Raw genomic sequence first — 25,572 nt, 5'->3', positions numbered from 1 at the left:
CTCTATTGTTCTTAGAATCGCTTCCATAACATCCTTCTCTCTATCACAGCTTTCCTGTGGTTCAGTCAGACTCTCTTTAGTCACTAGGTACTTTTTTCAAGGAGGAGGCTGGGCCACTCAGTTATAACCCCTCCCCTTCTGGCTGGGATGAATGTAGGGGGCAAGAGAGAGAGAGAGAAGGAGGGAAAAGGAGAAAGAGAGAGAGAGACAATACTTTAATCACTCATGTGGTTGAGAGCTGTTGGCAAGTAAAGTCCCACGCGCACAGAGAGAGAGAGGAAGAAAAAAAAACAGAAGAGGTGAGGATAGAAACTTTATGTGGTGGGGGAGAAAAGAGAGAAACAGGAAGGGAGAACACAGAGGACCATTAGTGACACCTCTGAGCTGAAGACAACCAGACTGAAGACGCAAACATCTGTCAATCAAGACCTAAAGGAGCCTATCAAACCTCGATCACCCTCGAAGACCCCCTGCTCCAGATTTCTCCATCCACCCTGCCGTCCAGACTGGAGAATGCTCTGCCATCCCTGTCACCCCTGCCGCTGATCCAGGGGGTCAGCATGATCTCCCACTACCCTCTGGCCACCCTCCTGCCCTGGCCTGCCAGTCCCACCTACCACTGCCCAGACCTGGACTGCTCCTTACTGCTGGAGGGCGACGGAGGTGTCGCCCTGCAGAGGTACCAGCCTCGCTCCCCGGAGGGCAGCCCCCGCCACTGGGTCAGTACAGAATAACTGTCCACCTCCTTCTGTTTGTTTTTGTATTTCTGGGAAGCGCAGGTACTTCCAGTCTCGTTAAACAATCTGGCAGATGCTGGCCTTCACTTTCGTGGCCTTCCTGTGCCGGCTGTTGTTTGGAATGGGTGAGGTGTTGTTTGGTGTCAAAGGTTTTGATAGACTCAAGGATGGGAAGTGAAGTGTTTGGAGTGGTAAAGGGACTCAGATTAAGACTTAAAAAACAATCCAGTGAGAAAAGAAGCTTGGAAATATAAATATTTAAAGATGAAGCAGAGAGATGGGCAGCATTTGTGACTCCTCCAAGGTTTGTTTGTTGGTCTGATGATTTTGAGAAACAGGGGAGAGTGATAGGAAGACAGTGATGTGCATATGTTTTAACAGACGACATCACATCGCCTCAGCTCAACCCCGGCTTCCCTCCATCGACTCCAGTGCGTTTTAGAATTGATTTAAGATTTTACTGATCACTTTTAATGCTCCTCTGGGTCTGTCCCCGAGCTATGTAGCAGAAATTGACCCTATATGAGCTCGTCTGCGGCCTTAGATCCTCAGGTGGGCCCTTAGGCAACTCCAAAGTCAAGGTGATCATTCTTTTGTCATCACACTCGGCTTTAAAACAATCTCCCTGAGGAGATAAGAAACAGACTTTTTTTCTTTAAAAAATCACTTCTTAAAACCCATTTTTATAGATGTGCTGTCTTCTTGTTTTCATTTTTAAGTCTTTGTATTCATTTTCAAATTTTGTTGTTTTATTACTTTTATTGCTTTTGGTGGTTTTATTTGTATTTATGCATGTTTACATTTTGCATCCGGTATTTTGCATTTTTTCATCCTTTTGTGCGTCTTCATCCTGTCTCTACTCTAGTTTTGTCTCGTTCATGTTTGGTAGGACTGTTTGTCTGTCTTTTGGTATATTGCCCTCTGCGTATCCCGTTTCTGCATTTGCTTTGCCTGTCAAAGCACTTTGTAGACTGTTTTTAAAGGTGATATATAAAATAATTATTATTATTATCATCATGTTCTTATATATAGTATGTGCATGAGAGAAGGATTTGACTGCCAGTCACAGCAAATTTGCGGCTTTTCTGGACTCAGCAGTTCTGACGACATTAACAGTTAACTTGTAGTGACACATCATGCATCTTGTGGTTTACCCTTCGTATGTACACCAATGTAATGTGCAGTAACTGAAGGTCACTATGAAACCAAATCACACACATCTACAATGTTTTGCTCAACTCAGAGATCAATCAGTGATTGGTTTTTCATTTCTAAAAGGATTTCAGTTCCTCTGTTTGACCTCGACTCACTACGACTTTTTGCAATAAGTTGACCATTCATAGTGCAATAATGCAAACTAGACTGTAACCTTTGATGACACAGACGGGAAGACAGCTGACCTCTTGTGCAAAGCAGTAAGTCACTGTAACTACCCCTTATTGGTCACTTTATGTGTGTGCGTGTGTGTACGTGCACAGTTTTGCTGACGGGAGTTCAGAGAAAAGGCATTACTCACTTTACTTAAGAACTTTTTAATTATTTGTGTCAGTTAACAGCAAAGCATGACAAAAATGTGGCTCACACATTAAACCTGACGGCGGCGTACAGTGCATGTGTTTACGTTCCCTCATAAGATTCCTCACAACAGTGTGATTACCAGAAAACGACCTGCAGCGACAGCTTATTCCAGCTTAGTTGTGGCTTATGGTTTGCATGTGCGCATTTGTGGTATTAAGGCTGAATCGAAAATATTTTTTGGGGTTTATACACGGCACGTTCAAATTTAGTGAGTAGAGAGATTGAGGTCAGAGAACCCAGCCGGCTGAAGTGTCCTTGAGCAAGACACAGTATGAGAGCCCATTTCTGCCACTAAAAGAAAAAAATAAGATTAAACCATAGTCTTGTGATGAAAATAAAGAACATCCTGTAAGTCATTTTAATAAGAAATGTTCTTGTATTAGCATGTTATCTCAAATTAATGAGTTTGTATCTCAAAATAATGACTTAGCATTGCTAAATTAAAGAGAAACTTGAGTGACTAAAGTCTTTTTTAAATACTAACTCTATTTTGAGACAATCATTATTGAGATACAAAGTCACTATTTTGAGAAAATATGTCATTATATTGCGATACTAACTTATTTTTTTGAGAATGTATCTCAATATTATAAGATGCTTTGTCAATACTTTTAGATATTGATTAATAATTTGAAAAAAATCTCATTTTATTGAGATACTAACTTATTTTTGAGAAACTTTCATTATTTTTGAGATACTAAGTCAAAGTTTCTCAGTTTTGAGAAATTATCTTATTACTGTATTACAAGATACAATGTCATTATCTTGAAAAAAACAACTGTTTTTTTTAATTTTAAGTCATTATTTTGAAATACTAATTCATTATTTAAAGATCATAATTTTTTAAAAAATACTAACTCATTATTTTAAGATTCTAACTCATTATTATGATAAAGTTTCTTATTGCAATGACTTACAGGATCTTTTTCTGCCTTTAAATTGATGGAAACAGGCTTTCAGAGCTCTGACTGCCACCAGTTCTGGAATTTATATTTTGTGACAACAAAAAGGAAATTTTGTTTCCCTAAAACCCCATCATTATTACTATGAAAATAACTCATTTTTTGTGGGATGACTCTCACACTGTGCTGCTTGTGTGTATGCTTTGAATCTAAGCGTTGGGAGATCATCCTCCTCGCTGCCTATCTGACATCCTGGATGACGTGTCCCCCCATCTCACAGCACTGTTTCCGCCAATTGTTCCAACAGCTAAGAAGCTGGAGGTTAGCTTGCGGACGCTGACACTCTCTGGACGCTGTCGCCAAAGTACGGGTCGGCTTACATGCAAGTCATCCTTGAAAGTGTTTTTACTGTATTGAGTTGTGATTGCCCTCAAAGCTTTGGCTAGAAGGCAATAAGCTTGATTTTATGGAGTGGTAAAAACCTTCAAGTTAGGTAGGAAACAAAACCATCAGAGGGTAATCAGAGAACTTTAAGTGGAACAAGTAGATTCTTTCTTGTGATAAAAAGCAATGATTGCACGAACTCTCCGCGTGTTATGTTGTCGGTCCAACAGCTGGCTCCCGCTGGCTTGGAGGAGACTTTGACTTTACTGCTGTCAGGAGTTTATCACTTTTTGCCTGCCTGTGTAAGGTTATGAAACCATGCCAGTCATAAAGGCAGGTGTTGGACTGATGACCTCGCTGTAATCACCGTGCTGTGCGGTAAGGCAGCTGGCAGGTCCACAGTTCAGGTCAGAGGCGACGCAGGAGTGCTGAGGTGTCAGACACTATCAGCAGGACAACGAGGCTCCCACATGAACACTGTGGGCCTGGAATGAATGATCATGAGTCACAAAGATAAACTAAAATAATGAAATTGCATATTTTCAATTTAACTCTTTAGATGTTGCAAGATGGTGTCAAAGTCGGAAAAACAAAGGGCTTGACCGCATTTGAACCCAGTTACACAGAAGTGAGAGTGTTGACGAATCCCAGTCAGTGGGTTAACGCAGTACATGCTACCGCTCTGTTGGCATTTTAGAAGTCTCCAGTCTTCTTTTACACTCTTCTCTCTCTTTCAGTGATAAGGACGTGTAATTAAGGCGCAGGCCGATCAATCAAAACTCCACTAGGGGGAATATCACACCCAATAACCAGCAGGGTAGTTCAATAACCCCAGCAGGTCATTAGCTGGAAATGCAGAAGTGATTTTTTAAAAGGGAAAACAGGGACAAGGGAAGAAGAGAGGAGGGGACACAGAATTTCGATGATGCCGTGTTTTCCATTGAAAAAAGTAAGAAAGCTGCGTTAGCACTCCTCCTTCCTCTTTCTTGGCTTTTTTGAACAGAGAAGTGCACGTTTCATGCTGATGCTCCGTGACGTCTCAGTGTTTCTAAAGTTTTGATCCCTGTGTGTCATGTGTTTTGATGATTGCTCAGTGATTCATTCATCCGGCTAGGACTAGTTTTGTAGCCTTTGACCTGGTTTAATTTGCCTGTAGATGACTATACAACTATATGGGATTCAGTTATCAAATTATGTTGTATTATTATATTGTTTATAAAATATCTACGCATTTTACAAGTTTATATTTGGCAAAGTTGGGAGACTAAATGGAAAGGAGCGGGATTTTTGAGCAACCCAGTAAACACTGACAATACAAGACACATATGGAGGGACATTAATGTACTGCATTCCTTTCTTTTTGTCTAAAATTGCACAATTCACAAACTACCACACTTCTCTTTTCTCCAAAATCCAGGTCGCAGTCATCCTTTTATCCAGTCCACCACTTAAGATGGTGTTTACACACTTGGGTGATCCCCAGCGTGTCAAGTTGTCTAGCTGCCCTGCAGCTCTGTAGAGGCTCACATTGTGATCTTGGGCCTAATTAGGTCACATAATGGAACTGGTGTGAAAAGTCAATACTGTGAGCATTGTCCCTGACACCAGAGCGCCCATCCCAGTGCAACAGCACCACAGGAGCAGCTCGCTTAACTGGGGCAGAAACTCATTGCACCATATGGAGATGGGTGTGTGTTCAGTGGCAGTGTGTGTGTGATTTGGAGTGGGTTGGTAGGTGGCATATGTGCAGCAGCACCCTCTTTGATTCGGTTTGATTTTATGGTTTGGCAGCTCTATGACACACACACACACACACACACACACACACACACACACACACACACATACTAACTTTTCTGCTCCTTTTCCCGCTCAGGCAGGCAAGGCTTGCAGTATTAGCCAGGACGCATGACTAGGATCAAGCTGGCATTGTGTGTGTGTTAGCATGTGTGTGTGAGTGTGTAAAACTGGAGGATGCTGGTGTCCGGACGACAGTTATAAATATAAGAGGTCAGCACTCACACATTCTGTATGTCAGCACGTTACTAACTTTAACAACTTTACTGACAACAACAAAAAAAGCGCTAACTTTAGTCGAGGAAACACATCCTGTATTTGTTAAACAGCAGGATGTGTTTTTATTGTTTTTTAAACTTTACACAGTTTTTAATGTGTCAATATTAGAACATTTGAACTGTCTGTGCTTGTTATTGTGCTACTGCCTCTTTTTACTGTGTTATTGAGTGCATCACTTATACAGTTTCATTTCCTACAACACACATGCATAAACCTCAGATTTAACTCTTACAGTACTGCAAATGTCTGCATAAAACTCGTAACAATTTAGATATACGCTAATCAGGGGTGTTCAGTGTTTTTAACTATATCATTGAGTTTCATGAACCTACTATAATGTACCTTTATATGGTACATACAGTACCCAAGCTATTAAAATAATAATAATTGACAGATTCATGTATTTGTACACCATGGATTAATTTGACCAGGACTTATGGATAACAGTTAGACAAATCTTTTTTTGTTTGTTTAAACAAATATGCTAATTTATCTTTGCTAATAACGCATCTATTTCATGTTCATGTGTATTTTCAGAATTTTGGAAAAAAAAGAATTTCCAAAAAATGATCAAACAATAATTTGGCAACCCCCTGCAGTAGCTTTGAGGACCCCCAAGGGTCACAAACCTCCTGTTGAAGACCCACAAATTGGAGGAAGTGCAGTCTGAACCACCAATTTAATAATCAATCAATCAGTGCCTTTGTTGTCATTTCAGAGATGTACAATGAAATTATGTGTCTCCAGCGGTACAAACAGAAAGACACGCAGACACATCAAAGGCTACATACGGAAGTATTAAAACAATAAATAAGTATTAAAAAATGGTAATTAATGCAGACTGTGTATGCTTAATTATTGTATAATTGCACATGCGTCATGAAATATCGCACCTTGAGAGAATATCTCCGTAGATGTTATTGCACATATTTTATAGCGTGGTTATTTACAGTTTAACTTAATACTGATAAAATCTGAAACACCTTGAAAGGGAAGGGTTACACTCATTTTGTACATTCTGATGTGGTGAATTTGCAGTTTTTCTGGTGTGACTTTTGTGTTTCTTGGAGAGGCAGCTGCTGTCACCAGCATGTGACGGGCTTCATTGGACCTGTGTGTTGTTTTCGTTGCATGTGTGACAACTTGAGTGTAGCATGTATCTGTCGGGCAACAGATGGTCCATCTCTCATTAGCAGGCGGGGTCAGACAGACAACCGAGCCAGTCCAGACCGATTCATTCAAGGCTTAGCGGAGCTTAGATCTAGAGGGGGTCAGGGCTGGGGCCCCAAATGGGGGGGGTTGTATGTGTGTATGTGTGTGTCTGTGTGCTGGGAATTTATCGTAACCCATCTAAATGCACGGACACCTGAAAGTACCTTAACTACCGACATACCATCTGAGTCATCATAGTTGCAGAGAGGATTATCCTCGCTTTAGTGCAACGGTCCGACTGACCCCATATGGAGACTTTTGTAAGAGAGAATAATTCTTGTTTATGCATTTCTAATTACCTAAAGATCTTTGTGCATGAATATGATTTGGTAGGTTTAGTGTTAATAAAACTTTGAGCAGCTTTTCCTCGAAGTGTGCTTTGCAGGGTCAGCTGTGTTTAATGTGGAGGAGGAGGAGGAGGAGGAGGAGGAGGAGGAGGAGGGGGGGTCTCGGTCTGAAGCTCTGAACTTTACTGGAAACTAATGATGTCACCCATCAAGAGAGAAAGAGAGAAAGAGGGAGAGCTCAACAACAGCCAGGACAATAGATCTGAGAGGAGCAGGGCCATGACATAAGTGAAGGAGCGAGGCAGACAGAGCTTTAATGTGGCTGTTTGAACAAAGGGTTCAGTTAACCAAAGAAGAGACAGAAACAGAGAGAAAGAAAATGCAGCTGTGTGTGTTATGAGAGACGACCTGGCATGTCCTTATCCAACTGCGTCTTCATTGCTGAAACTACTGGATCCACAGACACTCATCTGCTGATGTGTTGTCTGCTTAAATGACTATCAAATAACCTTGTGCACTTATTGAGTGCCTTGCCCCTGCTTCCCTGCTCTCAAATGACCTATTTAAGCTCCTTCCATTGTCTCATTCTTAGGTTTTATTGAGTTATGGCAGATCATCCTGACCCCATGCCATAAATCCAACCTCTTGGTTTTTTGTTGCTCTGGCCTGGTCTGGCTAAAAAACCTCTGCTGACTCTGAATAAACACAAGCGGTTTATGAACTCTGCCCTCTACTGGGCAGTATGCTTTGGAAACACAAACCCACCAACCGCACACAAACATACAGTGAAACTCACTGTGTGCATTCCCGTGCATAATGCAAGAAGAATGTACGAACAAGAACAGAATACGGATGTACTGACACATTTGGTTCAGACATGGTAGCGGGAAAGATCCTTTCCATTTTGTATTTTACGCAATGACTTTCCACTGGGGAGGTTGGCTCTAGCCACAGCTGATACTCCTCTCACTGGATTTAATGATGACTCTCATGTGTTTACTTATTTCTAGCAGAAAGAAAAAGCAGGGCGCTTCTTTCCGGCCCGTAATATGAAATCACTCATTCTCTGGAAACCTATGCATGATGGTCCTGTTGCATCACGCTTGTCTTTCATCCAGTATGGATCCTCTGAGTTTCTGGCTGTACTGTGAACTCTCCCCCTCCGTCTCTCACACTCACAGCAGAGATAAGGTCCTTTCAAGTTAATCTCAACTGTGTCCTACATTTTCTTTGATACACGACCTTCTTATCTCAGATGTAAACACTGAGACATTACACATGCTGCACAAGACCCCCACCTCCCTTATTGTCCTCTTGTGTGTCTGCAGTTTGGTTCTGTTTTTTCAGCATTTAGTGTTTGTTGGTCTCTCCAGCTCAATCTTGCTTGCTTAAGGAATCCCCTTTCCCTCGTCTCATCTCCTCCTCAAAGGCCAGAGAAGCTCCTCAGCCAGTCAGGTATGAGGACAGCAGGCTCGCTGGAGTCAGGAGGCTGAAGGCAGGAAGTGGGAGATTTCCTGGAATGTGCGTTTTTCCCCACAGTGGTGCAATAACAGCGCGAGCGGCGCTCCTCCTGTTTTTGTCCCCTTTCTGTCTGTACTGTTAGCTCCCTGTTCTTGACTTTGTGGAATAGGGAGAAGAGCGTACTTGTAAAGAAATAATAGCAGGAACCCATTATAAAAAAGCGCTCTGTCCTCGTCAAGGGCTTTCCTAAGTGTAATGACGTCATTAGTCCTCCAAGAGAAGGGAACACTTGGTTTGAGGATTGGCTGGTGTTTCAGTGCAGGAATACTGTGTGCAGTATAGCCTCTCAGATATTACAACATGAAGATGCCATTCACCTCCGTTACTTTCTCTTTTACTTTTAGTTACACGCTACACAAGATCTGAGTCAGAGAAAGACATGTAGCTGTATGTTGACATTCTTGTACTTTTGAGTATTTTCATTTTATACAACTTTCTACTTTTACTTCATAACAGAAGTCAGAGGTCACACTACCTTGACTTGACAGCTGCTGTACTATCGCTTGTAGCCACTTTACAGATTACAAAGATATAAACACAAGAAGTTGGTGTCATTTATGTAACAAACTTGAATAACATCCCACATTATGTTATGTAATGTTCAACTTGCGTATTTTTGATGAGACTAGCAGTTTGAATTGCTTGGCAACTTAACGATGATGATTAAACGCCAGGAAGTCACTGCTTCCGCTCAAGAAATAGTCCTCGATATAACCTTGTAAAACCACAATTTGTCATGCTTAAACTTTTGTTTTTGTACAGATTAAAGCTGTAGTTGGTAACTTTTTTTAAACTGCGCACTACAATTATATTCAAACAGCAGTCAATGAGATCATCTTTGAAAAAAAAAATCCTTTCAGCTAAGAAGTCTGTAACGCAGCTCATTATGTCAGTCAGTTGTTGTGACCTGTGGTCAAATTAGGCAGCGCTGATCAAATATGTATCAAGATTCTGTTACTCAATTACCTGTTTCTCACCTCAGATGTTTTCAGAAATATATTTTTGTGTACTGTTTGGCTGTAAAATGAGAAAGTTGTTCCAGCTGGTGGATGGTGCTTGGTACTTGGTGCTTGGTGCAAGCTGCCCTCTTGGACAGGTCACTCTTGGAAAAGAGATTTTAATGAGTCTTTTACCTGGTTAAATAAAGGATATACATACTTTGGTCAACTGTTTCCAACATGGTGGTCGGCCACAAATGTTTTAATTTTATAGCTAAACAGTACAATAAAATATGTCTATAAAAACATTTGAATTGAGAAATAACCAATGCAGTAACAAAATCTTGATTCATATTTGATCAGAGCTGCCTGGTTTAACAGTTTGACCACAGGTCAGTGATTGATGTTACTGACTCCTCAGCTCTGATTGGTTGTTTTTGGTGCATTGCACTTGATTCTAGCAAATGTCATTAGAAGCAGTAGGGAAAGGAGGAACGTGATTTTCTTGCAAACCATCCATCCCCTGTACTCCTTACAGTGACAGTTTCAGCAAATATGACACAACGTTATTATTATAAAAGTTACAAACTATAGCTTTAAGCAAATGAGACATAACATTTTAATTAGTGAGCTTTGGAGGGGCTGTCAGGAGGATTTTGTTACCTTTGGACAGAGTCAGGCCAGCTGTTTCCCCCTGTTTCCGGCCTTTATGATACTGAACTGTTAGTTTAAAGAGAGTGTATTGACCTTGTCATCTAACTCTTGGCAAAATGGTGAATAAGTGTGTTTCCCTACATGTTAAACTCTTTTTATACCTTGCCCCGAAGGACTTGAGACTTGACTTGCATTTGGACCAGAATACCTAAAAACAGCTCTGACATTTACTGAAATTTAGCCTCTTATAGCATTCCTAAGAGCCTTTGCTGATGCATCCCATTAGGATGATAATATGAGTATACTTTAAAGGACCTGCACTCTAGTGAAGGAGAACAAATTTCACATTTTGCTCTCATGTTTAAAGACGTGCACACTCATCTGCTCATCCATCAGACAGATCAGCGGCTGTCACATTAGTCAAATGTCTTGTTTGCGTTGAGATATGACATCACTCGCACTGTGAGACCAACACTACAATCCCCAGGGACTGAGCTGGGGGTCGTGTGGGGTCGCAACCTTCCCACTGCCCCTCTGGGCTTCCCAGAGCTCCAGAGACCCAAGTGGACTCAGGGGCAGCTTGGCCTGGGAACTGGAGCCTGGCCAGATATACAGCCTGATGAAGAGTCAGCAGGAAGATAAAGCATATGATTACCACACACGGAGAAACACTGATGGAGACATATATCGGGCTTCCCTGGCCTTTGGTGCTCCACAGTAACCTTGTGTGTGTGGGTGCATCTGAGTGTGTGTACACCCAGCTTGATAGCACGGTGTGTGACAGCCAGTGACGCTCAGTGTGACGTTGGGGTTACGTGTCGGTGTTATGAGAGCCAGTCGAGTGGGTAGTCGTATCACGTACATACAATATTAAAAAGAGGCACAGCAGGTCTCGCCATCTCTCCCACTGAGCCGTATGACAATAAGCATCACAACGTTCCCACTGTGTCCTGACTCCGGATCAGCGTTTAGTTATTTTATCAGCCGACTAAACGGACCAGCAAATGTATGAACCACTGCTTGCTCACTTTTGATATATGTTTATGATACAAGTACAAAAAGACCCCTCACAAAGTCGACGCTTGATTCATATCTTCCCGTTTATTCATGCAAGTGGGCTGTTTGAGTACGTGTGCAGGCCCATTCACGGTGGAACAGTGCGGCCATTCTCACACTCGGCCTATTCTCCTCTCCTGTCTGACAATGCACAGTACTGATGACGGCATCTACAGCCTTCCTTGTATTGTCCCACGCATGGCAGCTGTTTCACACACAAGACAGCTACTCACTTCATATGAAATCTGTATATTAATGTAAGTGTATGCAGTAATCACCACTGATGTTTTCATGTAAATAAACAAGTTGGTATAGATATAGGAGTTCACAGGTGTTGGGAGTACTACTGAGTGTATGACAAAAGTTATGAAGCGAAGTCTGATTAATAACTCCAGCGATGTCCCTTGTGTCAACGCCTGTTAGGGCAGAGGACTGCAAGTTTGGCAATTATAAAAAATCTGGTGGTATGAAGTTAGTAGTTTTAATTAAAGGGATAGTTCACCCACTAAGGTATCATATGTGTATCAATTACTCACCTGTGTTAGAGTGTATTGGTGAAGACGAAATTATGTTTCCCACGTGGATCCAAGGTGAATGAGGAATCCAAACATGGTCACTGATGGCTTGACATTGACTGACAGCCGACTGTTGACATGGTGTCATTTTATAGTGAATTTCCCTACATGTGTCACCTCCACACAAGAAAACAAAACAAAGAAACTTTGCCCTAAAAACACACTTTCAACATACTGACTTGATTAGTCTTACTCTGACTGCTGAAGCTTAATATTTGCTTCAGGTTTGTTTTTAAATTTTTGTTTTTTTACACACAATACAGAAAACACATCAGAGACATCTATTTCATTCTTGAAGAAACCCCCAAATTTCATGTTTGTTACTCATTTACAGTAACAAGCCTAACAAAATAATGATCAAAAAAGACAAAAACAAAAGTGAAGAAATGAGTAAAAATGCTACAAGTAACAGAAGGCTGTGCCTCTAGCTGTTGCCTGCATTTAGCATAATTTATGTTTATACGGGCGTAAACCAATGTAAACACTATCCATGAAAAATAAGCCGTGAGTGCTATGAATTTCATAGGAAAGAAATTTGTGTATTGCGCAAACAGAAATCACAACCCTACGTCTGAGCGCGCACATTGTTGTCAGTGTGATGAAAGTCGGGCAAAAAGGGAGGAGGAGGAGGAGTTTAAACGGGACTGTTGTGAGTGCGAGGAGGAGGAGTTTGCTCATTCAGTAGAAGAGGGGAGAGCCTGCTGACACAGGAGGAGGATTTGTAGTTTGGAGTTGAGCGGACGAAAAGTGTGTGTGGTTAAAAAGAGGGAAATTTTCATCGAGGATCTGGGATTTGATTTTTATTTTTTTTAAAAAAGGAACTTTTCTTCGTCTTTCCTTGTCGGATTATCCCCGAGCTCTGATGCTGTCCCCGGATCATGAAAGAAACGCTCACCATGAAATTCGCCTGGAAAAGTAAAATGGTAAAAGCGAAAACTCTCATGCTTTTCCATCCTGTGCTCTGTTGTTGAGTTTGTGGTTTTGAAGTGGAGGGGGGAGGCTGAAGAGGGAAAGGGGGGAGAAGAGGAAGGGGGGTGTTTGTAGGCTTGGGAAAGTAGCGGATAAAGGGGAGAAGGAGGAGGAGGGGAGCAGCGGGGGGAACAGTTGAACATTGAGTTTTAATTGTTTTTACTGGGCTTTAAATCCAGTTTAACCTACATTGTTGGTGCGTAAAGATGTCGCGCAAAGTTTGGAAACGCGGGAGGCGGATAAAATAATAATAATAAAAACTGACTCCGCCAGAATATGAAGTCGATCCGTTAGCTCTCCCCTCCCTGATGGTGGATATGAAAACTTTTGTCTGGGGGCCCGCAGCGAAACAGAGAGGGAACAATTGGCGAGGCCCTGGGGCCATCACACTGTCCCTGCACGAGTCCCAGCTGCGTCCAGGCGAGGAAATACACAAAAGCCAACAGATCAGCGCCAAAGATTTAACACAACTATTGTTGTTGTTATCTTGGGAGTATTGTTTCACACACAGCTGATAGGAAGATAGGCGTATTAGTATTATTTGAGCAGAGATAGTGTATTGGCTGTCCTTAGTTTCCTCCCTGTGCACGTTTTAAGCATCTTGAAGAAAGCATCCAAGTTGAGTAAACAACTATCTCCTGTTTACACCAAACCCAGGGTCATTTGATACACTCTGCTCTCTGAATCCTTATCTGCTGTGTAATGCCTCTACCCTGTGAATAGAAACAACAGTGACAGACTGTTTTGGTTCCAGTTTTCATGCAAGCTCGTGGAACTTTGACTCACAATAAGCCCCCAAACTTGGTGCACAAAGCGAGGCAGAGCCTTTTTTAAAACCCTGCTCTGAAAAACATCTCCACTTCTTTTGCTGACAAAAAGCAGGCTGTGTGTGCAGACTGTGAACTCAGCAGCCCGGGCCGGCCAGCGTAGAGACCTCCCGCTATTGTTTTGGGAGTGTGTGGACTGCATGACTCATGCACTGATGTATTTATCTGTCCCTGCGCCAGCCATCCAGCCAGCAGCAACTAAAGAGAGAGCGAGAGAGATGTATATGCACTTATTAGGCTGCTGACCTTAAGGCAAGATGCTGAACAGGGTAAGGGACAGGCATGTTGACATATTCAGAAAAATGCAACTTGTGACATTCAACATCACAGACATGCTTGCTGATTTAATCTCCCAGAGCTAGTTAAAATCCTTATTTACTCCTCCTCTCCCTTTCTCTCTCTCTCTCTCTCTGAGCTTTTGGATTTCTTTTCATTTTGGCATCACATGTTTCTGTTCAAACCCAAACACGGCTCAGTCATGGCTGAGTGCCACGGGCCTCCAGGACCGTCCATTGAGCCTGTTAACGGCGACTTTGACCCTTGACCTCTATTGCTGGCAGCCCCTCTGTTTGGGGAGTAGTGTGGACTTTGCCATTGAGCTGTGTAAATGAAAGTGGGGACAAGTGAGAGTGATCTTGGCCACTGCGGTCTCTGTGTGCGTGTGTGTGTGTGTGTGTGTGTGAGAGAGAGAGAGGACTTGGCCATAATACTGCATGCGTGGTGTTTATATTTGGCCAGTCCCTCTCTTTCTCTGTCTCTGCCTCTGTTTTTGTCTCCATATGTTGATGTCTCAGCACATTTTGGGCTGCACACACACTTCCCGAGCAGAAGTTTTGTATTTTGATTTCACTCTGCTCCCTGTGTTTGTTTATGCGCTCTGTTGTTTGTCGGTGATTTACAACCAGAGGCAGATGCAGTACATATGGAGCAAGATGAGCACAAATCCAGTTAGTGCTCTCGTTTGTAATCAAGCTCTCTAGGGTTGTATAATTAGGCAGGCAAACAGACAAAGACGTATCAACATGTCTTGTTTTATAATGTAGGGATTTGTTTGGGAGTTTTTATCCATTCTGGCTCTTATCTGCAGCTCTCTGAGCTCCAGTAAAGCCGTCCAGCTCTGACTTCACCTCAGAGAGACGGGGACACGCTGAAAGAGATGGATAGGGAATAAAAGAGGGAGTAAAGACAGGGAGGGAGGCCTGGCAGGCTGCAGATGTGGGGGTTGGGGAGTTGGTCATTCTTGATGTTTTACTGCACTTTACTCCTTCTTTTACTAGTTTGTTTGAGTGCTGAGGCCATGTTTCTGTTTTTTTTCTGATGCTTCCTTCTGCTTTTCTCAGAGATGTTTCCAAAAATGTCACTTCCTGTTTTGTTAAACCATCAAAATGGCACTTGGAAATTACCTTTGCAGCCTGCAGTTGTTTACAAGAAATGGTATTTTTTCATCCTAAATGTATTCCCTCGTCTGTTATGGAGGTTTCTGACATTTCCCCTTTTACTCGCAGAGCTCGGTGCAGGACTGGGGGGAGGAAGTCGAGGAAGGAGCCATCTACAACGTGACACTGAAGAGGGTTCAGATCCAGCAGGCAGCCAACAAGGGAGCAAGATGGCTAGGGGTGAGTGGGCCCGTCTGATGTCTCACAGTGTGACAGAATCACAGCTGACAAAGCTTTTTCAAAGAGCTCCAAACCCTCAGCAAAAGGGATTAAACAAATGAAAACCTGATGCTGCTTTTTCCACTCTCTCAACCTGTTGCGGTGCAAAAATGCTGATTTTTAGTGGAATAGTCTCTGCCTTGGAATTTAGCATGTGTCGATGGTTTTTACAAAAGCAATCTTGTGAGTTGTGTGCTCTGCGCTGATCACAAACACAGAACAATCTCTATTGTTTGAAGCCTTTCTATAGCCAGGCGTCTCTCTTGCATTGTGCTCCAGCGGGGCTGTTGCGCTATATATCTCCCAGTTTAGACAACACCTTTTTAGCCGCCTGCTGAAAATCAACAGTTTCGCCAGACCTGGACTGTTTAGCCAAAGCATGTGATTTCCTGACTTTCCCGGCTGCCAACAAAACTGCTCACTCCCCTGTACAGCAGTGTTTTATGAAATGCTGCTATGACAAAAAAGTTGGGGGTATTAAAGGCTTTTCCTTGAGTTGTGCACATGAGGCATTGCTGTTTTCTCTGTGCTGTTTATATCAGCATAATAAGATGTTATACAGTATATGATTACACTGCACAAAAGAGCCAATTAGGGCATTTTCCTCAGTTTCTCTAGTGTGTTTTCCCAAAAAAAAACTAAATGCACGAAACAAGCAAAACAGAAATTACAGATGTATGTTTGTTCATAAGATAAAAATCAGGATCTTGTGTTGTTGGATTGTTTGCATCACTGTTGTTCCTTTGTGCTTGACATGGGGGATGGTTGTTTGGCATAAAAAAGAAGAAATAGATAACAGCTCAGAGGCTTTAAGGCTGTATTGATGTATTGACAACGGCATGAGCTGCCAACTGTATTCGAGCTAATTAAAACAGCGTGGTACTTTATACAGTGTTGTCTATTGAGAGGAGCAGAATGGAGAGCGATCCCTATTGAAGCAGCAGTATATTCACTCAAAACAGTCAATTGTCAGTGAATAACAGCAATTAATGTACAATGATTTGGACTGCACACAGATGTTTTGTGTTTTGTAGTAAATTGGGTGTATTTCTAATTGTTTTTCAATCGCAAAACTTGTGTGAGTGCACAGCAGGTCACCTCGCAGAGATAGATAATGGTTATTTCTTGCTGTGCTGAGTTGTTATCGGACGGGAGTGGTGGGAGAACTTGGCCCTGCCGCTGTCCTCCTCTCTGTCTGGAGGGACGGCGGAGGAGGAGGGGCCTGCTGTGATTAAAAGCAGATTTGAGCGTTTCCTGTTGTAGCGTGCTAACTTCACCAAGGTCTCTTTTCTCTCCATGTCTGTGCCACCTCCTCTCCTCTCTTTCCCGGCCGGTTTTACAACTGCTTGGTGTATTTCCCCGTAGACACAATAGTCGGACACATCTGGGGAAATCAGAATTAAATATAGGTCGTCAGAAATGTGTCTTTGTCTTTGAATGAATCCTGTGACTTCACGTTTTAAAACGTAACTGTTCTAATTTTTGGATACATGAAATGATTTTATGCTGTGTGTGACGACCTGACACATCAAAAATCTGTGGTGCATTAAAAGCCACACAAAGCTGAGAAAAGCTTTGGAGGCACCAGCAAAGTCACTGCAGTGCATAAGAGCACTCCTCAGGTCTGTTTACACTGCTTTAACCTTTAAACGGGGAGGGAATTAACCCAAAATTGACAAGAAATTAGTAAAAACTAAAAGAAAATTAGTTTTAAAAAAGAAAGTTAAAAAAATGAACAAGGCAGACAAGATTTGGAAAGTGTGCTTTAAACTAATAATTCTGTTACATAATTTATAATATGTAATTCAGATAACTACAAATGCAGTTTTTCTCCACCTTTTTTCTTTTTTACCCAAAACCTTTTTTTCCTAATTTAAAAAAAAAAACAACTTAATCTACAAGTTTCTTGAACTTTGTAGAACATTTCTTATCAAGTTTCTCACTGCCTTTTCGCATATTTTTTAAACAAATTGCACCATTTTGTTCAGAGCTCAAATATTAAAATACTTGTGATGGGCGTCTAAAAGTAGCACAAGAAAAATTATGTTGCTCTAAGTTTCAGTGATTAACAGTGTGAAAATATGTGCTCTGTGTGTGTGTTTAGGCAGAGGGAGATCGCCTACCTCCCGGCCACACGGTGAGCCAGCTGGAGACCTGCAAAATCCGAAGTATCCGTGCCGGAACACTGGAGCGTCTGGTGGAGACGTTATTGACAGCTTTTGGAGACAACGACCTCACCTACACCTCCATCTTCCTGTCCACCTACAGAGCCTTCGCAAGCACCCAGACTGTACTGCAGCTACTGCTAGACAAGTAGGCTGGAGTAAAGTGTTGCATAAAGCTGAAATCATGCACTCACTGTACATTTTAGTGGTTTTAAACATGCCCACTTCTTATTTTTTGCTGCAGGTATGGAAGTGTGGAAGAAAATGAGCAAAACACCGGCAGTTGCAAAGGCTCTGAAACCAATGGTGCCATTAGAAGGTGAGATATATTTTCATATCACTCTCAGATCCATGTGGTCAACCTTTACTTGATAACATTTTGTGTAAAGTTCAGCAGTATAGCTGAGTTATCACACCTGTTCTTCCATCATTGCCAGCTCTCTTGACACTCATGAATCTCTCTCCACAGTGCCTTGGCTTCTATCCTGCGTGCCTGGCTGGACCAGTGTCCTGAAGACTTCCAGGAGCCGCCTGACTACCCCTGTCTCCACAGGCTGATGGACTACCTGCGTAGGACCCTGCCAGGCTCGGAGACTCTCAGACGGGCGGAGAGTCTGTTGGAGCAGCTGCAGAGTCAGGCTGGCATGGAAGATGCTGATGGTAACTTAAAATATATTTTTAAACTCTCTTATAATGTAGAGTTCTTCACTCTGTGCAGCTCTGTTTCTTATATAATCTTAAATACAAATGTCCTGCTTTCAGCTGGTTTCCACGGCAACAGTTCTTTCTGCCTTGGGGAGGAGGAGGAAGTGGAGATTGAGGTCCAAGAGGACTTCCTGTCGTTTGACGCCGACCTGGTTGCTGAACAATTGACCTACATGGATGCGGTAAGCAAAGGGAAATGAGATGGTGGATTTGGCAGCGTGTGCTGGAAAAGGTGACGCAGGTTACATCCCTGCGATGTTTCTTCATTGTCGTCATGCTAACATCAGCCTCTTCTTCTGCTCTGTAGCTGCTGTTTAAAAAGGTCGTACCCCACCACTGCCTGGGCTCTATCTGGTCGCAAAGGGATAAGAAGCACAACAAGCACAGTGCCCCGACTATTCGTGCCACCATCACGCAGTTTAACGCCGTGGCGGCCTGCGTGGTCAGCACAGTGCTGAAACACAGACAGATCAGACCACATGTGAGAGCGCGGGTCATTCAGCGCTGGATAGACATCGCTCAGGTTGGAAGAAACACAAATTCATCTATGAACCTCTCACAAAAATGGGCCACACTCTGACTGTGGTTGTGTTTTCTCTTGACAGGAGTGTCGAATACGCAAAAACTTTTCATCTCTGCGAGCCATTGTATCTGCGCTGCAGTCCAACCCTCTATACAGGCTGAAAAGGGTTTGGGCATGTGTGCACAAGTAAGTTTTAATAGAAGAATTATACTTTTGGCAGAAATCAACAGCACCTCTGAGATATGGTTGCCCTGAGGGTTAAAACCAAAACAACATTTCAGAAAACACAACCATATTTCACAAAACAAAATAACATTTAAAAAAAACAGAACCACAACTAAATGTCTTTGTGTTTGCAAAATCTGGTCTTGTTTTGTTAAATGTTGTTGTGTTTTGTGAAATGTTGACTTGTTTTCTTAAATGTTATTGTTGAAAGTCATCTTGTTTTCCCAAATGTTGTTTTCAGAAATGTCATCCTGTTTTGTGAAATGGTGTGTTTACAAAAATTTCTTTGTGTTTTTACCCTCAGGGCCACTGTACTGAGAAATTTTTGACAAGTATTCTAGCTGATAGGTCCACATTAACATGAATCTTTGCTCCACTCAGAGACAGCATGCAGACATTTGAGGAGCTGTCCGACATTTTCTCCGATCACAACAACTACCTGACGAGCAGAGAGCTCCTCATGAGGGTGAGTCTGATTTATACATTTATTCGCCCTCTGAGGGATCTGTGAGATTATGAATAAATACATGTAGGATCCTCTATGAAAAAAAAACAAGAAAAAAATATTTGATATTGTGTTCATGCACACAGATGTGAGACTTCATCTGGCTATCCTAAAAACATTCCCTCACTCAGTGCTGAGAATCTGGAGGCCTGAAGCTCTATTTTCTGTTTGCTCCACAGGAAGGCACTTCAAAGTTTGCCAGCCTGGAGAGCTGCGCCAAGGAGCACCAGAAACGCACCCACAAGAGACTACAGCTGCAGAAAGAAATGGTTAGAGGACGACTAGCTAACTAAGAGCTCCTGTAACAAACGCCAGACAATCTTTTTTTAAAGAAAGCTAAAACTGAGCTTTATAATTTAGAACAACACATTCCTCTAAAGCAATGCACTGTAAAGAGAGTTCCAGCCTCTCGGCTATGATGAAGCCACATGCTTAGCTTTGTTTACTCTATGCACTGTGTGCTGTACTTACATTAAGCCTGTGTTGTATTTGACAAAACCCACCCTGGCATCTGTAAATCATGAGGAGCAGAGTGCAAATTACAGCTTTATTGTGGCATCCTTGAAGTATTCATTTGAACTAAACCTTTTTTTCCGCAGGGCGCCATGCAAGGAACGATACCGTACTTGGGGACCTTTCTAACAGACCTGACTATGCTGGATACGGCTCTGCCTGATCTAGTAGAGGTAAGAAAAAATCCATAACCACCTGCTGAATGTGTGCGTGTTTCGATATTTGAGAGCATGTGTCTGCGAGTTTACACAGCACTGCAGATCTGAGAGTCTATCTGCGAACCCGCTGTCAGAAAGCAGGGCGTAAGTTTCCATGGGTGCGTGAGGAATTTTGTCGCTCCATTTTTGGAGTGGTCTACCTAATGCTGTTTGTCTAAGCAGCCGCTGGTATGTGATGTCCAGGGTCTGACAGCGTGCTCTTTGTGTCCTCCGCAGGGTGGCCTGAACAACTTTGAGAAGAGACGCAGGGTGAGTGTAGCTGCGCGCCACCTCCTCTGACATGATTACACCGAGACAGTTATCACATGATGAGTTCGGCTGACGTGTGCCGCATGTTTGTAGTTACTCAGATCTAATGTTGGCAACTTTCTCTCTGTGTGTGCAGGAGTTTGAGGTGATCGCCCAGATCAAGCTGCTCCAGTCAGCCTGCAACAGCTACTGTCTGACTCCAGAGCCGACTTTTCTCCGCTGGTTTAAGAGCCAGGTTCAGCTCAGTGAGGAAGAAAGGTACTGCTGCTTCACCCCAAATACCCTCTTTATTGATTGCACCGTTTTCCATTAGATAACGAGCAAATTAGTGCATGAGGTCATGGTCTGTCAGACCTATTGTTCACAAACACACAATAGAAGCTTCTTTCTGTCCTTTCTCCTCGCCTCTCCCTGCTGTTCTTATGTCATGTCTTCACTCCCTACTGATCAATTGTACTCCCTCCTTCTCTCGTCCTCTCTGACTTTCCCTCCGTCTTACTCAGAATTCATGACAATGCTTTATGATGTCTAAGGTTTATTATCAATTTCTTGCAGCTACGGCTTATCCTGTGAGATTGAAGGTCTCGGTGACAGCAGTCCAACTTCACCCAAACCCCGAAAAAGCATGGTGAAGAGACTCAGCCTGTGAGTGCATCCAGATAATAGAAAATGAATGCAATCTAATGGAGGAGGGTTTAGTTTTAAATGTCTTCTGTGTTCCATAGAAATTTCTTTTCTCTGGCTAAGATTGTCACACTGTCAAATTTAAGCACAGAATTGCAGTGACCTATTTATTTTATTATTTAACGACTGACTTCTGCTACTTTCCAGGCTGTTTCTTGGACCAGACAGCAGTGCAGCTAGCTCTCCAGTCAGAGAGACACCGCGCTCGCCTCCTACTGGCAGCTCAGGGGAGAGCATGGACTCCGTCAGTGTGTCCTCCAGTGACTCCAGCAGCCCGTCAGACAGCGAGGGCCTCACCCCCACTCACACTTCTGACTCCCAGCAAAACAAGGTGGGCGACAGTGCTGAAGAAAATGTGTTTTTTGGTCAAACTTATGCTCCATATGAAAATTATTGGTTTGGGGAATGGGGCTGAACTCACATTGAAAAAAACAAAACAAAAAACAGCAGGGCCTTCTCCATTTTTAGCAAACTTTGTACTCTCCCCTTGACTAAGACAAAAATTTTAACACCTTTCCCTAAATATCTCAAAATAATTTCAAGACTTTCGAGCTAGTAGCATTCATGTAGTTATTGATTACTAAAATGTACCAAAAACATATTTTGTTTAAAAATGTAATTAGGAAATAGAGACTGCCATAATTGTGGAAACTGTAACAAAATGATTTGTACTATTTACTGAGCCATGGCCATATCTATATCCATTCTGCATGTAACGAATGACATATTGATCCTACTAACTAATCAATGATTTAAAAAAAGTCTAAAAAAAGGACAAAATGTGCCTTTTTTTTACACAAGCTGTACACAAATTGCATCATTTTGATAGAAATATCTGATCTTTTTTTTTAAAAAACAACTTTTTTAAAATAACAATTCTAATTTTGGAAAAATAAAATAAAATATAACTCTGGGACCAGAGAGACGGCTCTCCACTACTCTTGCAAAAAATACATAACACTCTCTCTTTCTGTAATAATTTTAGCCAGTCCTTTAGTCAAACTGCTGCTATTTCAGGGCCAAAGTTTATAGGAAAAACAAATTGATGTATGTATTTTGAGCCTTGCAGCTGTCACTTTGTGTAGTACTTCCACATTCCCCCTCAAATAGCTGCACATGAGTGATCAGATCACGGTTCTGTGTATTTGTAGACTAAAAAGCTCCCGTCATAGTTTGTGTATCTGAATGTAACTTGTGGTTTCTGTTTTCTCAGCTATCAGAATCCTCCTCTTGTAATTCACTCCACTCCATGGACACCAGCTCGTCGACAGCCAGCGTCTCCATGACTCCCGCGTCTCCCTCACTCCCGCCTTGCACCCACAGACGCTCCATCTCCCTCACGCCCTTGTCCCCGAGCTCCCCGAGTCAAACCCCAGCTTATAACACCCAGGCCCAGGACGCGTGCATCATTAGAGTCAGTCTGGAGGACGGCAACGGGAACCTCTACAAGAGCATACTGGTAAGTAAATAAGTGTGTTTCTGTTGCTGTGTGAGTGAGATGCTCTCGGCTTACATTTTACATCTCTAAAATCCTGTATGAGTCATTTTTTTGTCTTTCCCTAAATAGTTGACCAATCAGGACAAGACGCCGGCCGTAATTTCTAGAGCCATGGCGAAGCACAACCTGGAGGTGGAGCCAGAGGAGGGATACGAGCTGGTACAAGTCATCTCTGAGGAGAGAGGTAAAAAATGTTTTAAACTGAGCCTTATTTGTATTTTTAAGGACCCTTTTAGCTTATTGTTTTCTATACACGTATAGCTGTCTTATTATTTAAACCTCACTTTATATATTAAATAGATGCTACAGTTCCAAGCAGTAGAGGAATGTAACTAAATATATTTACCCAAGTACTGTACTCAAGTACAAATTTGAGGTTCTTTACTTGAGTGTCTTCAGGCTTCTACTCCACTACATTTCAGAGGGAAATATACTTTTTACATCACTAATTTATCTGAAAGCTTTTGTTACTTGATACAGATTAAGATTTTTGAATTAAAAAGTATAAGAAAAAGTTCACAAGATGTGTTTAAAGTAAGTCTTCATCTTTGTTTTGAATTTAACTACCCAACATTTAACACTTGTACAGCCAAACAACTTGATTAATAAATTTGCTGATTGACAAAAGAAAAAAAAAGAATTAGTAACTACTTTTCATAAACAGTCTGGATGGTTAAACTCCCACGACCCCTCCAGCAATCCAGCATAGGTAAAGCGCTTGTCCACTGTCCCAAAACCAGGACGCAACTCGCATTGTTCCGCCTGAATCTGAGGTTCGACAATCGGTCGGAGCCTTCTTTCCGGCACCCTTGCAGACTTGCAGCAGCCACAGTACAAAAACTGTGATAAAGCACCTTTTTTGTTATGCAAATTTGGCATTTTAATTACTGTAACTTTTGCCACTGATCAGCTATTTTTCAAACCTCAGGAATCCACAATGACTCATGTATTGTTGACTAAAAGTTCATCAGCAGCCACAACAGAAAGAGCTAAAACCAAACTCATAATTCTTCTTTTTCCTCCTCCTGTCTTTTTCTTCAGAACTGGTGATCCCAGACAACGCCAACGTCTTTTACGCCATGAACACCTCTGCCAACTTTGACTTCCTGCTACGGGTGCGAGGCGCAGCAGGCCGGCCAGTCCAGCTGCGAAGCCGCTGTAGCTCCACACTCCCCCGCGCTCAGCACCGCTCCAGCCTGTCGCTCAGACTCAGCAAGGTCACACTGTGACAAGGACTCAGTGGTCTTGCCCTAACGCCACTAATCCAGGATGATACGGGGCACGGACTTGATGTGAACTGTTGGGTTTTCGATGAAGAGGCTGGAGGGACACATTGATGAGGAGCCCTGGAGGATTCAAGGAGGAACAGATGGAGTTTTCAGACTTTTTAAGAGCTCCACTTTGACTCTTATCTTGCCAGCAGAGTCTCACCGTGAACTGTGCCACCCCTTCTCGAACTTAACCCTTTAGACTTTATATGGAACGTGGATGTGTAGCGTGACTGCTGTGCCAGTGACTTTTGACTAGCCTGTGACCGAGTGGAACAGCGACCCCTAGTGGCCTCCACTCTTTACAACAATGGGTTTTTGCACATGTTTTGGGAGCCGCCAAACTCCTGACCTCCAACAGTATTCTGATATTGAATGAACTTCTTTTGGTCCTGTGATATCTGTGTAGCTGAATATTTACTTCTCTGGTTAATGAAGTGTGATGAATGCAGAGAGAGGAGATGGATGGTGGAACAGAGGAAGAAGCAGACTGTCCTGTTGCCTTTATCGATGAATGAATGGACTTCTGATAGCATTCTGAATGATATTAATTAATTAATTGACAGGAGCTGTGGTGTCACTATATTCCCTAGTCGGGCATGTTTAGCTGCCATGTCCTGCTCGTGCACAGTGTGCACTGTGTGTTTAGCCCCTCTCATATTGTGAGCTGTGTGACGAATGCAGTGTGTTGCGCATTCTGATTGGTTCCATTACTTGGTTTTAACAAGTCCTTGGCAACTATTGAAATGGCCTTACCTGCCCTGTCTTTAGGGTGTAGAAATGAAATGTGTGCTGCTTTCTAATCCAGAAATTCTCACACCCTCACATTTTCTTGCTCTTGTTTTAGAAGAAAAATGTAACAGATGTCAAGAACAGAAAGTAGGAGGGAAAAAGCTTCCTGGAATAGAAAGCACCATACAAAGTGTGTCAAACTGATGCATACTTGTACCTCTTTGCCCTTCATTATATGAACTATAGAGTTGCACTTGTCAGTTGGTAGGAGGCCAATGGGATGTGAATATAGAAGAGTGAACAAGCCGCTCTGTAAGTGGTTTTCTCCCTCTTCACCAAATGAATTACTATTTTCGTTTGTAATTGTTGCTTTTTATATGTTTTTGTAGCACACTTCAGGCCAGAAACATTTGACAGATTGGAGAGCGATGAAGTAAATGTTAACAAATTCAGAGTGTTATAAAAGAAGAAGCCAGTGCCAGATTTTACTGTGATACATGCGGACATCTTTACTGAGGGACACTTCACTTCAAAAGCCTCTTTGCACAGTAAACACACATCTGTTTTCAACACTGCCACAGTTTCACACCAACAATTCTCACCTGTCATATTACAGCAACGCGTTTGCAGATACACTCAGTGCTCACTGAGTGAAATTCCACTCCTGCAGATCTTACACATTTCATGCAATTGTGCCAGTTTTTGCAACCAGTTAATGTTCCTTGGTTTATATTTCACTCCATCCGGGAGAACTGGTTCACTGTTGGACTTGTGTTAATGGCCCAGTTGGCCTGATCGTTTGTCTCCATGCAGCACTTCACTTTAAAATGTTCTCATTAAATCACCCTCAGTTCCTGTGTTCTTCACTGCCAAAGACTCTTCCTCTACCTGAATAAATAAATTATTATCAGTATAA

The 25,572-nt window shown here is 42.3% G+C and overlaps 1 protein-coding gene across 2 annotated transcripts; it reads left to right on the top strand.

Moving 5' to 3' along the window:
- Window positions 1-205: 205 nt before the first annotated feature.
- Window positions 206-25,572, top strand: rgl1 (ral guanine nucleotide dissociation stimulator-like 1). Of its 2 annotated transcripts, none has more exons than XM_042481828.1 (18): window positions 206-719; window positions 15,222-15,332; window positions 17,476-17,684; window positions 17,781-17,855; window positions 18,006-18,196; window positions 18,299-18,423; window positions 18,549-18,764; window positions 18,847-18,950; window positions 19,371-19,455; window positions 19,674-19,763; window positions 20,094-20,180; window positions 20,442-20,474; window positions 20,611-20,732; window positions 21,030-21,119; window positions 21,306-21,489; window positions 22,372-22,617; window positions 22,726-22,840; window positions 23,698-25,572. In XM_042481828.1, the coding sequence occupies exons 1-18, from the start codon at window positions 561-563 to the stop codon at window positions 23,883-23,885; spliced, it is 2,430 nt and encodes an 809-aa protein (XP_042337762.1). In that variant the 5' UTR covers window positions 206-560; the 3' UTR covers window positions 23,886-25,572. The 2 variants fall into 2 exon arrangements, with proteins under 2 accessions (XP_042337762.1, XP_042337763.1); XM_042481829.1 differs by lacking the exon at window positions 206-719 and adding an exon at window positions 12,604-12,843.

The sequence above is a fragment of the Plectropomus leopardus genome, chromosome 3, assembly GCF_008729295.1.
Source record: "Plectropomus leopardus isolate mb chromosome 3, YSFRI_Pleo_2.0, whole genome shotgun sequence".
Classification (NCBI taxonomy): Eukaryota; Metazoa; Chordata; class Actinopteri; order Perciformes; family Serranidae; genus Plectropomus; species Plectropomus leopardus.
This window is presented reverse-complemented; position numbering and strand designations above follow the sequence as displayed.

Coding starts and splice junctions, on each gene's coding strand:
- rgl1 (XM_042481828.1), top strand. CDS start 561: ATGATCTCCCACTACCCTCTGGCCACCCTCCTGCCCTGGCCTGCCAGT. Junction 17,685..17,780: donor CTGCAGCTACTGCTAGACAA/GTAGGCTGGAGT, acceptor TTTTTGCTGCAG/GTATGGAAGTGTGGAAGAAA. Junction 21,120..21,305: donor ATGGTGAAGAGACTCAGCCT/GTGAGTGCATCC, acceptor GCTACTTTCCAG/GCTGTTTCTTGGACCAGACA.